Source organism: Lissotriton vulgaris, chromosome 6, assembly GCF_964263255.1.
Source record: "Lissotriton vulgaris chromosome 6, aLisVul1.2, whole genome shotgun sequence".
NCBI lineage: Eukaryota > Metazoa > Chordata > Amphibia > Caudata > Salamandridae > Lissotriton > Lissotriton vulgaris.
This window is the reverse complement of record NC_141694.1, coordinates 427449886-427468021: the sequence shown is the minus strand read 5'-3', so window position 1 is coordinate 427468021 and position 18136 is coordinate 427449886. Positions and strand designations below refer to the sequence as shown.

The window sequence follows — 18136 nt, the reverse complement described above, 5'->3', positions numbered from 1 at the left end:
GAATGTTGGGCTACTTCTGTTCTGATTCTGAATGAGAATCTATAGTATATCAAAAGGACTTAAATAAAATTATAAAACCCAGTAGTTGAAAGAGAGAAATGCTCAAATGCAATAAGGAAACATGGGGGAATGATGTACTAATATACTAATGAACGAATAGGTGAAAGTACCATTATTTGAATTTACACATACAGTCTTGATCAGAATCACAGTCATTTGCATTTCAAATCAACATGTTCCCATTAGTGACATTGCCAATAAATTAACTTGCCCAGAGAACAGGCTCCAAATTCAAATATCAAAGTTTGAATTTATTTGTTTACATGCCTTTCATTTAGTTTTGGAATTTAAATTAAAAAAGTAAAATAAAAGTATACGAAGCGTTAACAAAATGAATATCAACTGTTCTGTGACTCGTTTAAATACATAAAGTTATTCTGTCAAAAGTTGAACTGCAGGTTTTAAGAGCCCTTTGTAAACATTGTTAAGATATTTTCAACACAGGCTGGTGATTTTTACAGTACTGCAGGTACTACATTCCCTTATTGAACATTTATGTAACTGTAGTACAAATGCACTGTAAGAACTAGAGATCGTTTGCATCATTAGAATTAATACAGCGAAGTCATAACATAGTCATATTTTCCTTTCACAAATTTTCACAGGAAAGAATGAGCACTCAGACGTATTTGTTTCCAGCTGCAATAATATTCATCGATTCGCAAAGCAGCACTTGAGGGAATGTCTTTCCATGTTCGTGTGGAATGGTCGGTCCCGTTGTACATCAGCTCACTCATTCGGTCTGCCCTGCTAGCCACAAACTCATTACACTGAGAGCTCTCCTGATCGTTCCATAACATTAAGGGTAGGGTACTCAGGGCCAAAATGAGTTCATAGTTCACTGCATTACCAGTTGTGAATAGCTCCACTGCCATTCACAGGGAGGGTGTTTATGCTGGTCAGTACCACATGCTCTGAGAGTCTTGAAATGTTGTCAAAGTTGCTAGTCTGGGTTGTCAATGACTTCCGGCTTTCTGTGCTCGCACGTCCTCTGGTAAGTCCTTTTTCTTGATGATGGTGAACTCCAGGGCAGCAACAAGAAAATGCTGCTTTGAATTCCTCTCTAAATTTCCCTGCAATTACAAAAAGCAAGACAGAGAGACTAGTTTAATTCTTGTTTTTTTACCTGGCAGGTAGTACATTATCAATCAGAAAATGACAACCATCAAATTAAATGATAGGCACTCCGTCGTTTTGGGATAGGCTCTGATCAACGAACCCTTTATTATGATAAAGGATAAGATAGATTGTACAAATAATGCGTTCAATACAGTCAAAAATAACCCGTTGATATTTGAAAGCTAGGAAAATGAATTTAGTAAACAATGAACAACACAGGGGCATATTATCAAGAAACGGCGTTAACATTATCGCCGCTTTAGCGGCAGTTTTCTGCAGCTAAAGCGGCGATAATGTTAACGCCGTGCTTGATAATATGCCCCACAGTTTCCTAACATGGCAAATTGGAGTTACACTTTTATAAAACAGTGGAAACAATTCACAAATCTTTGTCTAGGAGTAGCTTTCTCGTACCTATCGTCCTAGGTGCAACTTACTCGTGTATTTCAGGGAATAACACAGGCTTAATCACGGTACAAAACTTTGTGAATCATATAAGTGTCTATGTCGTCTGGAGGAAAGCTGAATTATTTTATGGTTGGACTGAATGCCAACAACTGACACGCCTTCCCCAAGTGTGTTCCTTTTAACGACCTGTCAACAGAGAAACACGCTGTACGACCAACAAAGAAGCAACACAAGCCACGGAGAAAATATATTTTTTTTAAATACTGAAGTCAGACTTCAAATACAGGTTGAATGTCATCGACTACAAAAAGTTGAACAATGGAGTAATCAGGCTGCTGAAAGATTTTGAGTCTGTAGTCCATGAAATCAAAGCAAAGACTTGTGTAACAAGCTCTAGATTAATGGTGACTCCGAAAAAAAAAGATGCAATTCACCCAAAATTAATTTTTTGTTTCACAACTAATGCAATGACCACTCACAAAGTTTTGAATGAACTAAGAGCTCATGGATCGGGCTGAAAGGCACTTCAAAACAAGTTACCAAACCAAGGAACATACATACAAATCCATTTTGCGTTTTTCTCTAATAGTAACACTGGTTCCAGTAAGGAACATGGACTGTCTAAAAAAAAGTTATCAGTTTGGGAATGCCAACATCGGGATTATTGTTTGTTCTTCTGTGCAGTCCACCCTGTATTGTTAGCCTATCACAGGATGTGGCACATAGCAACCTGCTTGATAAATATTCATTAGGTTGTTGTGCAAATGGAAGGTTTATGATTGGCCTATCAGTATGTAGGCCGCATTGCCAAATAAAAGACTAGTGGTAAAAGGTTTGCACACAATTTGCAACCACTTTTTGTGACCAGTCTTTTCGTACCTTTGTCCCCAAGTAAAATAATATTCTGCTAACGACATTAAACTCAAGTCATAAAAGTGCTTACATTTGTGATGTAGGAAAACAAGTTTCTTCAGAACAGCCATCACGTTTATATAATTCCAGAATAGATTTTACAAGATCCACATATTACATCATTAAGAGGTTAAAATGCACACAGTAACTGTGCAATCAGAGATACGGCGAGTTACAAAAATGCTAGTTTGAAAATGCAGGTTATAGTCGACCTTATATAAACCTATATACTCATTTTTTTCTGAAGTGAGTGCATATTCCTTTCTCTAAATAGCTGTGGGAGAATGGCATTGGTTGCCATTATTAGACATGATTTTTTTTTGTCTGCAGAGTCTGAACTCCAAAATGTCAGCTCATAGAAATTGAGGGCAGAGCACTGCCTTTTCTTTAACACAAATGGGGCATACAATCATCTTAAATTAGGCTTCTTTTAAGAAAGAAGCTCTTCTTTAAGAATGACTATCAAGATCACATTGGGACATGGGGCTAGCATTTGTGACTGGAAACAACATCAATCTTTATTCTAAAACGTGAAATACAAGCATAGGCATGCTAGAACAGATTATGGTAATTTCGTATAGTGTTTAACAAGCAATTTTACCCAAGGCACAGAAATCAGTTATTGAAGTAGTTGTGTTCCGGTATATGTTTACAGGAATACTGCATCTTTGTGTTTAATATAGAATTTACACATTGTGGGAAATCACATTTTTATTTTCTTGCTATTTTCAAAGCTTTCACTTTTCGTGGTCAGCAGCCACGGCCTGTGCAGTTAAGAGCGGTAGGACGGTGGGCCTGGTTGGGGGGAAGGGGGGGGGGGGGATTTCAACAGACGACAAAGAGGGAAATTTAATTATTTATTTAATCTTCCCTTGTTGACATCTGTTACAATTCCCCCCAACGCCCCATCGCTCTTCCTTGCACAGGCCTCGTCTGGTGGTCACTTTTACAGACCTTTGTAATACCTGTGGCTTGCTTCCACAATCTGGACCCCATTCCCCACAGAGGCGCCATTTTTACTCATTTACACGCTCTAGTGGTTGGAATTAGGCACACTTGACCTATTTAAGAATGCCCAGGCTGTGGATGTGCAGTGGTTAGTTGTCTGTTGGTATACGTTTACATGATTACTGCATATTTGTGTCTAAAATTGAGTTGCACTGTTGGGGGAAATTACATTTTTCTTTCCATGCTATTTTTAAAGCTTTTACTTCTAGTGGTCACTTTCACGGCCCTTTTTAATACTTGCAGCTTGCTACCACATGCCGGTCCTGATTTCCCACAGGTGTGTCATTTTTCCTTATTGAGGCGCTCTAGAGGTTAGAATTGCGGTCCCTTCCCTACATTAACATGCCATGGACGCACAACAGTTAGATGTGTGGTGGTCTATTTGTATGTGATTACTGCATAAATGCATCTAAAGTTGGGAATCTCATTTTTATCTTTACTTCTCATGGTCACTTTTGCAGACCTTTGCAATATTTGTAGCTTACGTCCACATTCCGTTCCTGATTCCCTTCAGAGGCGCTATTTTCCCTCATTGATGTTCTTTAGTGATTTTCCCTCATTGGTGATTTCTTGTGGTTAAAATTGTGGACATCTGCCCTATTTAAGAATCCCCATTCTGGAGACGTGCAGCCGATGCTCAAAGTGGACATGCTGATGACTCGTCTAAGGCAAGCCTGTCTGCATCTGTCCATGTCCAGATCGCGTACAGAGCCAGCCATGGTGCTAGTGAGGCCTGCCATAATGCACCCTTCCAGTTATACTCTAGGGAGGAGGTGTTGAAGCTGCATCCTTCTTCCTGTAACCATCAGTTTATTCTGAATCCTGTGGGTGGCGGCACATCGATTAAATGCCCTCAATGTGGGTCTTCTCTCAACTATGTTTATAAGTGTAGTTGGGCTTCTATCAGGGATGTCAGAGCTAGTTCTCCTTGTGGGACTGAAGCATTGGGTACATCACCCACAAATGTCTCCTTCTCTGCTTTTCTTATAAATTGAATATCTCTACATAAACATTCCCTCAATGTTTTTAATGTACTTTTGAGAACTGTTGGGACTTGATGTTTTTAATAGAAACATGGTGAAGGAGTGCTTGTTTGCGGATATTGCCCTAGCTATCCCCCCCCTCCCGGATTTCAAATCAAGCATATTGATTGTGAGGGTAAAAACAGGGGTGGTGTGGCAATTGCACATCACTCCTTATTTTCATGCCTCATTTAAAAACTGATGAATATTAACAACATTGATAGTTTAGCTTTTACTATTGTCTATGCCCCCTCCTTTGTTTTATCCAGTGCATTCATTGATAGACCTCCAGACTGTTCTGCTAATTCTCCTGTCCAATGCCCTAGGTCAATTGCCACTACGTCATGCCAATTTTGATCTACATGTTGACGACTTGAACTGCAGACCTGCTCAGCAGTTTTTTTCTTCTTTTTTAGTCTTTAATTTAGAACAGTTATTAAATGAGCCTATCCAAAAGGCTGGTCATTATTCAGACCTCATTTTATACAACCCCTCAGCTGTTCTGGTTAAACCTGCACTGAAGCTTATTTGGTTTGAGCATACCCGGATTCCTTTTAATGTTCTGTCAACTTTGCTAAGTAGACCACAAGGTTGGCACAGGAAACAGCCAGACCATGGCATAACATCTCTGATTCCCTCTTTTTAGAGACATCACAAGCCATCCCTTCAATCTTACTGGTACCCTTGAGCAGGATGAGGATATTTTTAATAGTTAGCCTGCCAATGCTCTGAACTCTGTTGCATCTTGAAAAGCCGTTTCTTACAATAGATCTAAGCCATCCTCTCCTTGGTTTTCTGATGATTTAAAGAAGGAGAAATCCATATGTAAAAGGTTAGAGCAGAGATTTAGGATTTCACATCGAGTTGGGACTTCTTTTGCTGTGGAGTCGAATTTGGACATCGGAAAAAGCAACCTTTACACAGAAAATAATTTCCGATTGCATAGCCATGGAGAATGTGCATAAATCCAGGTGGCTATCATATGTGAAAAGGCTCTTTCACGATCTAGGCTGGGAAAAATGTTACTATGATCCCCCCCTAAATCGTCAGGTTCCAAGGAAGGTTTTACAGGCGAAATGTCTCGCACACCTTGAAGAACTGCGACTGATGAGCGAGGTCACGAAATCATCAGTTATACATAGCTTGATGATCCAAACGACAGTAGCCATTCAGCCCTACCTCACTTATAACATCACGAGCTATGATCGTTTTCTTCTAGTTAGGTTTAGGATGAACCTTTTCCACCGACTGGTTGCGTTCCCAACTCGAAATAACTGAGCTAAAGAACTTCCGCCCTGTGCTTGTGATGATGCCTCTACACAGTCCACTCTGCATACCATCCTCTTTTGCAAGTTTCATAATGACTTTAGGAAAAAAATGGCTTATTCCACTGTTAAAGCAAACAGGCCATAGAACCTGTCGCCCGCATTTCTTTTCCTACAGCTTCTGGAGGGCAAACGGCTGGTCCTCACAATAGTTAATTTCCTGAAGTGCATTGTTCAACACCGAATGAACCTAGATTGAACTTCCCCCACATTGGGGTCATTGCAATTTTAAAATATAAAAGGCGGTTGCCCGCTCTACTATGTCATAAATTTGTAAGTTTTTTTGGGGGGGATGTCGTTAAGTCTCTTAATTAAGCGACCGTAAGTTGCAAAGGAAAACGTTTTTTCCATCTTTTAATACAGAAAGCTGCTTAAACAATGTTTTTAATTGTACAATGATGTTTCAACTCTCGAAGATATATCGAATAAAGCTTAATTGAATTGAATTATGATAAGGAGGCAAAAGAGGTTTTTAAATCTGCCTTGAAAAGTTATCATGCTGCTAATAATAAAACTCATAAGGCTTTTATTTGATCTATGATCACAGTGCCATCTAATAAGTCTCCCAAGCTCAACTCATTTATTTCCCCAAATGCAGCCATGAATGTTCATCCCCCCAAACTAACTTAAGTGAGGATATTTCTGTCTTCTTCTATTAAAAAAATCCAATCTATTTATGAGCAATTTCCTGTGGAGGATTCGAAATTTCAGTTAGGGGCTCTCATTTCACATTGTGGTCTTCTACTTAATGTTTTTGACCACAAATCTGCCACCATCTAACATCATCCTGACGCCCTGAGCAGGATTGATGCCACCACAGTGCACCCCCACAGCTCTCTCAGGGGAGCGGTGCGTGCCACAGACGAAGACACCCTGGAAGAATGGCTGAAATTAGCAAAATTGAAGGAGCAGATTGTGGCCATGAGGCGTGCTGAGATGGCGGCATCCAGTGAGAGGTGACAGTGCCGGGAATGAAAACTTGGATGACAGCACTGACCAGGCTGCTGCAGATCATGGCTTCAGGTGTCCCCCACCACCCCACCGCAGTACCCAGATTGAACCCAGAGAACCCCCAAGGCTGCACCAGAGAGGCAGAGAGGCAGAGCGGAGGCCGCACAGGCTTGACTGAGACCCCCGTGTTGCAAGCCTGAGTGTGGAGCCGGGCGGTAGCCGGTGAAGACGAGTGAGGTGGAGACAGATGCCTGACAAGTAAAGATGAGTGCTGCATTGGCCCCTGTGAGGTGAGAGAGTTGTGAGGATGCCAGCGGAAAGCAGCAGGAACAGCGACAGGCAGAAGAAGGAGGAGCAGGGCCCCCGTCCGACTAGCGGGACAAGGAGGGAGTGGGCCTGGGATCTTCGGCGGACACTGGAGGAAGAGAGCAACTGTGTGAGGCTAGTTGAGAGTGGCAGAGGAGGGAGACTCGGGCCTTGCAGTGTAGCACCCAACACAGCCTGTACTGCCTGATGCCTACTGGGCCCTGGCGGCCCAGCAACAGAAGACCCTAGTGACGGACCTAAGTAGGACTGGAGTGGAGCAGTGGGGTAAGGGAGGCCTTCCCCCGCGCAAGCGGTTAGGCAGTGAGTTGCAGCCAGGATACTGAGAACCGGAGGAACGTGACAATGGCTAGTAAGCCCGGGAGTTCGACCTGGACCAGGTGAGTGGGCCTAACAGCATCAGAGAGACCAGCGGATGGGCCCAGGGATGGCCAGGGCATCAGAGTAGGCAGCAGGTACAGATCAGCAAAGGGTAGCTGAAGATGGGGATAACTCCTGAAGTGCTACAACCTGGGCGTTGAGGCCTGAGGGGCAGGAGAGAGAACTACTTGCCCCGGGTGAGAAGCTAACACAGGCAAGTGGGCCCAGTGCCACTGCTGCAGCCAAGGAACAAGCACAGAGACGACATGAGCTCCTGCCCACCAACCAGATCAGGGGGGAGGCCCCCCTCCACAGCAAGCGCACCTGAGGATGCCCAACTGGAGGAATGTAGAGACATTAGATTGATATCCAAACGCCCATGATTGTCCACACGGCAGGCAGGGTCTGAATATGATGTAGCCTCGACTCCCCTACCTGACCAGACGGAGAGACCAAGGTACATACTGGGGATACAAGATGCACCTGAGGGGGCAAACGCACCACGGGGGAAACCAAGACAGAAACAGACTTGGCTGACCTGATGGCGAGGAGGAGCGCCTACCAGACCGCAGAGAGCCTACTAGGGGAGCAGGCCCCACAAGAGGTGAGGACCATCGGGAGTGCTATATGAACACATGCAGCACCAGAAACACTACAGAACGAGAAGAAACCATGGGGAAGATACCCAAAAAGAAGGACAGATAAGAGGCTCCAATAGACAGACCGATGGAGGAGAGGGGGAAGGCTCAATCGCAGGCGGAAAATCCCAGAGACCCTTCATTGCAGGACATTCTGCAGGCCATCACTGCATCCAGTGAGTGCCTGGAGACCAAAATCGACTCACTGGGCCTGCACTTGGGCTTACTTAGAGAACACCACAAAAAGTTGGTGGACCGCGTCGAGACAACAGAGGGCCAACTTTCTGAAACGTTGGCAGACATGGTAATCATGAAACAGCGCGTAGCGGCGCTCGAGACGAATGTACAGACATTGGAGTCCCGGGCCAAAGATGCCGTAAATAGGTGGCGAAGGAGCATCCTCAGAATTATAGGCCTGCCGGGGGAAAATAGAAGGCCGCAACATGCTAGCCTACCTGGAAAAATGGACGCTGGAGGAAGTAGCGCCGAATCGCCTATCTAACTTCTTTGCCCTGAAGCGGGTGCACAGAGTCCCAGCGAAGCCACCTACACCTGGAGCGGTGATAGTGATAGCAAAGCTCCTCCATTTCAGGGACAGGGACCACATCCTTACCCAGGAGCGCCTCAAAGGAGACATAGTGGCGGACAACTCTATGCTGAGAATCTTTCCAGACTCTTCCAGGGAAGTCCAACGGCAAAGAGGCTCCTATCGGGAAGTGAAGCAGAGGCTGCTGCAATTAAACTATAAATATGCAACGTTATAACTGGCCACGCCATGAGTCACTACAGAGAAGGGCATGGAGTTCTTAAGGACCTCGCAGAAGGCAGCCGATTGGCTGGAGAAACACGAAGAGATGGTGCCACTAAGGGAATCAGAGAGGAGGAGAAAAAGAGAGAACCAGTCTAGGGGTCGGCGAACATGAGGGGGATCCTAGCTCCAACACAGGAAGAGGCACAGCTTGAGCAACAGTATGCAATGAAGGTGGTGGCACTGATCAGCGGCAAGGGAAGAAGTCACGTACCCCCTGAGGGCAGCAAAACAGCAGCAGACTCCGGCTCAGAACATGGATCCAGTGAGTCCGAGACATCGAGCGTGGTTCTCCCAGACGTAACACCGCAGACGGCAGACGACACCGCCTAGAAGGGGGAGCAGAGATCTTCCAAGAGCAGGTCTGGAGTAGAACTGGACACACCTGACCCAGCAGTGAGGTACAGTGAGGACAGTTCCACTGTCCGATGGGAGAGTGGAACTGAGAGGCATCTGCAGAGACTGAGAGAGTGGCAAATGAGTAGCCTTCCTCCCTTGCAATTGACTGATCAAACAGCAAGCAGTCACTTGCGGACCTATGACCTTAGTTTGGATGGGGGATGCCTGCTTATTGTGGGGAGTGGGAGTTGGGGGCAATGTTTAATGTTGACATGGGGGGACACCTTGAGTTGCAGCACATCAAAAATTATGAGGGTTCGATTGGGGAGAGCCGTCAGTGGATGGTACATAAGGAGGGAGACAGGCCGAGAACAGTAACACCTCCCAATGGCTGATAGGCAAATGTACAAATGCATGACTTGGAATATCATGGCCATGCACACAATGACAAAACACCACATAGTTCTCTCACATATACGAAGGAGGGGAGCCCAGATAGCCCTGCTACAGGAGACGCACCTCACACAGAAAGAGGAACAATCCTTGCACAGACAATGGAGGGGCCAATTTTTTTACACTATCTATTCAGCATATGCAAGGGGCGCTAATATGGATCAAATCGGGGTTCCCATTCCAACTGATGGACTCTCTGGGAGACCCGGAGGGTTGATATGTAGCCATAAAGGGCCAACAAGAAGGATGAGAGGTCAGTATGATTAGCATCTCTGTCCCCAACACAGAACAACCATCCTTCTTCGGAAGACTGAGTCACTGCCTGACACAATACTTGATGGGCACTAACCTGGTGGGGGGCGAATTTAATAATGTGGACGTCACGCTCCTAGATAGATCATACCTGCCACTGGTTAATTCACAAGCAGCACGCGCCTCACAGGCATTCACTGCCTGGAGACAGGGCTGGGAGCTGCTGGATGCCTGGCGGACCTTGCATCCCCAAGATAGGAACTACTTCTCAGCGGTCCACACAGTACATGTGAAACTAGACACTTTCCTGTGCTCAGCATACACGCAGCACCATGTCATTGCTGTGGAATATCTAGTGTCCCTCACTGGTGGAAATAGGGGATGAGGCAGGGGTCAGGCACTTTACGAAGATTATGCGTATGACATGACTGAACCATGAGGAGACGGAAGAGCTAGGAGTGGACATAAAGCAGCAGGAGATACAAGCTGCCATCTAGGGCATGGCAAGGAACAAAACTCCGGGTACAGACGGCCTATCAGCCGTGTTCTATGCAAGATACGTGGAGGAGCTGGCCCCCAGGCATGTCACCATGTATCAAGAGGCCCGGGTAGTGGGAATAATGGTGGAGAGCACTAGACAGGCCCTTATTGTCCCGGTGCCTAAGCCTGTATAAGAACTGCACAACTACACGGCCTACGGGCCCTTATACATGCTGAATACTGATTACAAAATCCTGAGCAAAATTCTAGCAACACGCCTTCTCCCAAATATGCCAGACCTGGTTCACGTGGACCAAGCGGGGTTTATGCCTGGGTGGAATATGGCCATAAATATCAGGTGACTACTGGCTGTCATGGGCTCCACTGGGTATGACAAGCACAAGGCTTCAATGGTCTGAGGGCAGGAGAGGTGCAACACTTTACAGCACTATATATGCGGACAACCTCCTACTATACCTCAGGGACACATCAGGTGAGTTGAGAGCGGCACAAGGAATGCTGGCACAGTTCGGTGCCATCCTTGTCCGCAAAATCAACTGGAGGAAGTCCAGCCATTACCCCATGATGTCCAACGCCCTCTCAACACCTGACCTCAAACACCTGAAACGGGAGCCAAGCTGCCTGCAGTATCTGGGAGTCAAAATATATAATAGACCAGCAGAGCTGCTAGAGGGAAACGTGGGTAGATCAATCAGATCAGTGAAGACCGAGATGGATTTCTGGGGTACACTGCCACTGTCGGTGGTAGGGCGGGTGGCAGTCCTGAAGATGGTGGCACTCCTGCACCTTCTGTACTACTTCGGGCCCTACCGGTGTGGATCGCGAGAGCAACGTTCAAAGATCTCGACTCACTGATCTCCTCATTTATTTGCGGAGCGGGGCGCAGGAGAGTAGTGCTGACCTCCTTGCAGCATCCAACGACAGAAGGTGGCCTAGCAGTCCCAGACTTTGAGGGCTATTATATTGATATCCAGTTGTACTGGCTGATCGAAATGCTGGAAACAGGATGCAACCCAGAACGGGAACAATATCCAGTCACGCCGGATATCATAACCCTAGCAAAGATTTTCCTATGGGTCCGAAGGAACGCGTCTGATGACACCATGGAAACCAGGATGGTGATACGATGCTGGGATAGATACTTACGATGGGTGGGTGCCAAGATCCCCAACTCCCCAAACATACAAATCAAAATGCTGCAATGTTTTCCACAGGGGGGCCACGGGGTGGGGTTAGAGGACTGGGAAGAGACAGGGCTGACAATGATGGGGGACCTATACCAAGACTCTACATTGCTTCCGTTCGAAGAACTGCAGGTGGCATACAATTTGCTAGGAGGCCACTTCCTAAGACATGGGGTTCTCACCAGAAGGATTGGGTAATACGGGGAGGCACGGAACTGCTGGCACTAGCGGAATGTAGGTACATAGCATTATCAGCGAGGAGAATGAAGACAGTTTCTTGCCTCTACAAGACAATGAGACAAGATATGCAGAGGTCACTGCGATTACAGTGGGAGGAGGATTTGGGTAAACAGATGCTGGAGGCAGATTGGGATAAGATCCTAGAGCGGACCCCGAAGGCATCTAGTTTCGCACAATTCAAATTGATTAATTTCTACATATTTCTCAGAGCGTACCTAACCCCCGTCCCGCATTAGAAGATACTTTGGAACAGATACAGCAGCGTGTCTGAAGTGCGGAGAGCGAGAGGCACATATAATCCTTTTGTTCTGGAGTTGCCCCACGCTACAAGCCTTCTGAAAAGAGATCAGGCAAGTGATAGGAGATCTCATAGACAAGGAGCTCCCGCCTATCCCAGAGCATTTCCTGCTAGGGGGCCTCCTCCACACAGCCAAAAGAAGACGAGTGGTAAGTTTCAGGATCTGGCCTATGTCCTGGACAAAACAGAGATAGCCAGGAACTGGAAGACATCGGGAGGGCCAAGGATTGTTTCCTGGAAGAAGGAGCTAGAGAAATGGGCAGGGCGGAAGGTAGACTGCTGCTCAGGGAGGCTAGTCGAGGGATAGGTTAGATAGATAGGGCAAGAGCCTGGGAAAATTTGGTAAGCGAATTGACAGCGGATAGGCAAGACAATAGTCGGGCGGGGTCCCCACCGCCAGTGGCACCAGAACAAAAGAACGATTGACAGGGTGTCCTGACCGGGTTTTTGGCTCTATTTCTGAGTGATGGTGACTTTAAGCTTGCTAACATCCTGGATCCCTATTCTTAGCTTGTTTTGGTCCTTTTCAGGCCATTTCCAGACCTAGAAGCATAAACTAGAGGATAGCCGCTTTATATGATGATATATCCCTTATTCCTGACTCTAATCCATCTATTGCCTATTGGCTTTGACATAATTATGTGTCCTTTCATCATTCTACCTATAGTAGAGGGTGGATCCTGTAGTTCTGACTTTATATTATTTATTGGTAGGGTTTGTGTATAGAGCTGAGTGTCTATTTCATCCTTTTCGGGCCTACAAGGCCCAGAACTAGAGAGACTCCATTTTGCTTTCTGCCTCTGCTGACTGAGGAACTTGCAGGGTAAAGGTGATGTTTATAGTTAAGCCTGTTGTGTGCTAGGGGAAAACCGGCGGAGACCGGTTCTTATCGAAAAGAATGTGTTTGTCTCTTGGGCCCAAACGTAACATGCAGATGGCCACTGCATTTGTGCGGAGAGCCTCGGAGCTGGCACAGGAATTCGGTGGGAGGTAGTTTCTGTCGGAAATTTCCATGAGGAGAGAGCATTCCATATTAGCAAAGTGCAGAAGAGGCGGAGTAGTCAGTCGGTTTTTGGAATGGTAGAGTTCAGATGGTTGCTGGAGCTGGAGAGAGCAGTCAGATGAATCTTGGAATGAAGTTGGAACTGTCAGCTGGAGCTGCCAGTTTATCAGAATGTATTGAAGCAGTTCCCAGTCAGATGGAAAAGTTGCAGCTGCCAGTTGGAGCTATTGAAGCAGTTGGAGCCAGTGAAGTGAAGCCGTGGTGATAGAGGGAGAGAGAACCCTGATTCTACCAGAGAGAGAGAAACATTCCTTTCTTATAGGGTGAGGTATTCTAAACTAGTTTGCTTTACACTTAATCATTAATCTTGTTCTTTATTTCCTAAGCTATATTCCCTACTGTATTGTTGCACTGATTAATCCTTTTTCTTTCAGCGGTGTGCAGTCTGTTATAATCCATTTCCCTTTTTAGCTATCTACAGTTCCTGTCAGCTATATGTGGATGTGTTAGTAATCTGAGTTTTCTTGGTAATAAAGAGACCCCGCAGATCTGTGTATGTGTTTATTCCCCTTTACTTTTCAGGCTATGCCTAGATTGCTAATTATTGTGATGTTATAAACTGCTATTTTTAATAAAGGAACCCCAGTTCTTAGTGAACAGCTGTGCAAGTGTTATTATTATTGATAAGACTAACCTTTCTTCTAGCCAGATGCTGTAATGGTAACTGATGGATCAAAGGGAGAAGGAGCACCTAAATCAAGGAATAACCTTTGCATATAGTAACCCCAGTTCTTAGTGAACCATTATGTAACTGCTGTTTTCTTATAATAAAGTTAACCTTTCTTCTAGTCAGATGCTGTTATGTTGACGGATGCGCCTCCCGTCCGGGTAAATGGTAACTGAGCAAGGGAGTAGAGGAGCACTTGAATTAGGAAATAACCTTTGCATATTGTGATTTGGCCATTCCTGTGAACCACATAAAATATAACAATTGTATATGAGACATCCCCAGTAGATATTAGATATATAGAGAAACTTCCCAACAGAGAGAGAGAGAGCTGAAGGTATTCATAGGACAGTGATCGTCGTTGTGTAACGGCGTTAGTGAGAGCATTGATTGTGATCAATGTGTATACCCACAAGATTGTGGCTTGAGTGAGCACTGATTGTGGTCGGTGTGTAATGAGATCGCCGCTACGGAAAGTGGCGTTAATGAGAGCATTGACTGTGGTCAATGTGTATACCCACAGGATTGTGGCTTGTGTATGTATGAAATAGTGAGAGCACTGGGGGGATACAGTGCCTATACCCACAGGATTGTGGCTTGCGTGAGCACTGATTGTGATCAGTGTGTAATGGTAAGTAATCGGAACTGCCTCAGGGTAGTCTAGTCTGGGCCTATGTTGCCGCGAGATTATAAGGTATGAGTGCAGTAGTTTAGAAGATCTAAGCTTGTATATTGCTAATTCCCCATCCTCAGGTAGGTACCCAGGTGCCTTGGTAAGTAAGTCCTGAGGAGGGAGGTGGTTACGTTTCGGCTGGATTGGTGGTGTCTTGGCGAGCTGATTCTATCTGGTCCGAAAATCCAGTCGTTACACAGGGGTACCTAGATCAGGGACGATAGGAGCCGCAGGATGCTGGAACCAATGCTCAACACACAAGAACTCAACAGCACCTGAAGATTAGATCATGACCACTCAAGCACAACTCAAGGGGAGAGGGGTGATAGTTCTGTTCAGCGAGTGTTTAAGACAAATGACCATAGAAGATCAATAGTGTGTATTATGTACTAGATTGGATGTGCAAAATGCCTATATTTGTAGACGATGTCTTTGAAAACCAATTAAACTGGTTGTTAAAAAAATAATCTGTGTAGAAATCTGCAAGAGAGCTTGATAAAGGCAAATCAGGCTCCCTTCATGATCAATGCCCTCCTGCTATTTTGTAAAAGGCAAATCAGGCACTTATATAGTGCAGCTTGTGACCCAGGAGGCTTTCCAGACACAGTGCTGCGGATATCAGATGAAGAGTCAGGTCTTGAGTCCCTTCCTGAAGTGGGTTAGAGAGGGTAAAGTATGGAGGTGGAGGGGACGGGTGTTCCAGGACTTGGCGGCGATGTGGGAGGAGTATCCTCCAGAGCTGCAGTGACGGATGTGGGGTATCTGTGAGAGGACGAGGTGAGCGGGGCGGAGGTTGCTAGGACATGGAAATCCAGGCAGGGGTTCATGTAAGAGGTACCTTGGTCATGAAGGGCTAGGTAGGAATGTGTCAGAAGCTTGAATTAACATATTTTCAGGATGGGGAGCCAGTGGGGCTCTTTCAGGTGCTGAGTGATGTGAGTCTTCTTGGGCAGGTTGAGAATCAGTCTTGCTGCTGCATTCTGGATTGTCTGGTGTCTTTTCATGAGTTTGGGTGTGATGGCTGTATAGAGTGCATTGTCATAGTCAAGTAGGCTGGTAATGAGGGCTTGCACCACTGTTTTTCTGTTGCCAAGGGGGAGCCACTTGAAGACTTTTTGGAACATACGGAGAGTGTTGAAGCAGGCTGAGGACATGGCGTTGACATTTTGGGGCCGATTCCGATTAGGTAAAATCCAGTCCGAATAGCCATACGGAGCTTTTTTTCCATACGAATCATACGCAGAAGCGTACCTGTACGTACGATGTAGTATGATGTGCACTCAATGCAGTTCTCCGTATGAATCATACAAAAGACCGCACGATTCAAGAAACTGTACGGATCGCACTCAGAACACGCTGTATGCGATGTTCGTACGGATAGCAGCAGCCTTTTACGACCCAGCAATTACGATTCGTGTGGACATCACTCCGTACGACTCTTTTTTTTATGGGAGCTGAAAATGTCCGGCAATCTGATTTCGCCTCGTAATGCGTACGGACCGGACCCCCCCCCCCCCCCCCCCCCCCGGGTACAGTGCTTACACCTCATGATTGCAGGAGTACGGTGCTTCGGTGTACGGTGCATACACCCCCGGATTTCAGGGGTAGGGTGCATATATCCCCGTGCGTACAACCCATGAATGACGGTGTACGGTGCCTAGGGGAATGGTCCATATCCCCCAAGGACATAGGTGTATGGTGCGTACACCCCATGCGTACACTCCTTGAATTCAGGGGTATGGTGCGTATGTTATTGGGTGGCTCTCTGTACGAATTGCCTATACGCGACGTTGACCGTACGAATCACGTACACAGTCCCCGGTCCGAATCGCACTTGGCCGGTCGTACGGCATTTATATGAATCGTACGGTTCACTGTACAGGTGCATGTCATACGGATTTTCCCTTTTCTTTCATACGGTTCGCAAGGATTTGGACGGAGTTTTGACCTACGAATCGTACTACGCGATTCAAATGGATTACTACGATTCGTAAGGAAACAGCTACGAAACGAATCGTCGTAATTATTAGTTTCCGGAATCTGACCCTTTATGAAGAGTGTTGGAAGTGGGGGTCCTTATCCCTCACTGCCGCCACCAAATGCTGGAGGCCGCAGTCCCTGACCCCTCGTTTCAATGTTAGTCTAAGTAAGGACACCGCCTGAGATAGCCCTGCTCACCTCCTTAGTAGTTTAGCACGAGCAGCCAAGCTTATCTCCAAGACACGAATGTACAATATGTGCAATCACAGCAACCCAATGATGTCACCACAAACAGAGTTCAGACACATTTTTATAGAATGAGTATAATCTTTATATAAGAAGTTATAAGATATGACCACACAAAACAAAACCAACACATAAGAATGGGTAGTATTCTTTCCGGTGGGTTGGTAGGTTCTAATCCCAACCACCGCTTCTAACCAACAGTTAAGCTCACTTCAAGCTGTTCCCAAATGTTTAGGCAAGTCATATTGCTAGAATCACACACGTGGCAGAAGAAAATAAATACTGCAATGCGTAACGATATTCTCTTGTACTGTGCAAAGAGAAACAATGCCATACGTAGCACCACCGACATGTACTTTGCAATAGAAGGAATAATGTAATGCGTATCACTACCAGCATGCCCTGTACCAGGAAGAAACAAACCAATGCATCACAATGCAATCATGTACTGTGCAATGAAGAAATAATGCACTGCGCCACGTTATAATCAGATACTGTGCAATGAAGAAATAATACAATGCGCCATGTTACAATCATGTACCCTGCAAGGGAAAAATAACGCAGTGTGTAGCGCACCAAGCATGTAGGTCATCAGGCACAAATGAGGTCAGGCGTCATACGACAGTTCGATAGTTTGCTAGCAGCAATAATGCAAAGTGTAATACAACAGTTTAGGTGCTCCGTTAACAGTGCCCCCAAAATGGATCAATAATGACACAAAAGTACCGTTTCTCACTCCGGCCCCAGTACTGCCCCTCCTTGGGCCAGCACGAACCGATATCCGAGCCAAAGCAACAGGCTTGAGCAACTGACAGAAGCGAGAGGTCGAGAGAGTGTCCCTCTGGGCTCGCACCCCACCCCAGGTGGTGATCATGTTACCTTGGGGGGCACGACTAAGCATGGGCGAATTTTGCGGATCTCGCGTTCGCGAATTTTGCGGATTTGCGAACTCGCAATCCGCACAATCCGCGAATTCCCGCGAATTTGAGGATTTTTTTTTTTTGTGTTCGCCCGTGTTTCTGCCAGTTCGCGAGGGTTTTTACAATTTCGCAATTTGCGAACTTACCTGTCGGGTCGCAAGTTTTGCGAACTTGTTGTTTCTACGTGTCCAGCCTGTTTGGGACACTCTTCTTCATCACTGCCACTCTCTGTCACCACTGCCACTCTCTGACTACTCATGCCACCCTCTGGCCCACCCATGCCACCCTCTGTTTCATCACCACACCCTCTGGTTGTCCAGTGTACATTATTTTTGGCAAAGCAAAGCACACCTTCCCTGCCTCAAGTGACCTGAATTAATTTGGG

At 45.9% G+C, this 18136-nt stretch overlaps 1 protein-coding gene across 1 annotated transcript in view; it reads right to left on the bottom strand.

Moving 5' to 3' along the window:
- Positions 1 to 333: 333 nt before the first annotated feature.
- The window catches only part of HCRTR2 (hypocretin receptor 2), an 880720-nt gene continuing 862917 nt past the window's right edge, over positions 334 to 18136 (bottom strand). Inside the window, exon 6 of the mRNA XM_086925213.1 lies at positions 334 to 1133. Coding sequence (XP_086781339.1) covers positions 907 to 1133 — 227 coding nt within the window. The 3' untranslated portion in view covers positions 334 to 906. The remainder of the gene's footprint in view (positions 1134 to 18136) is intronic.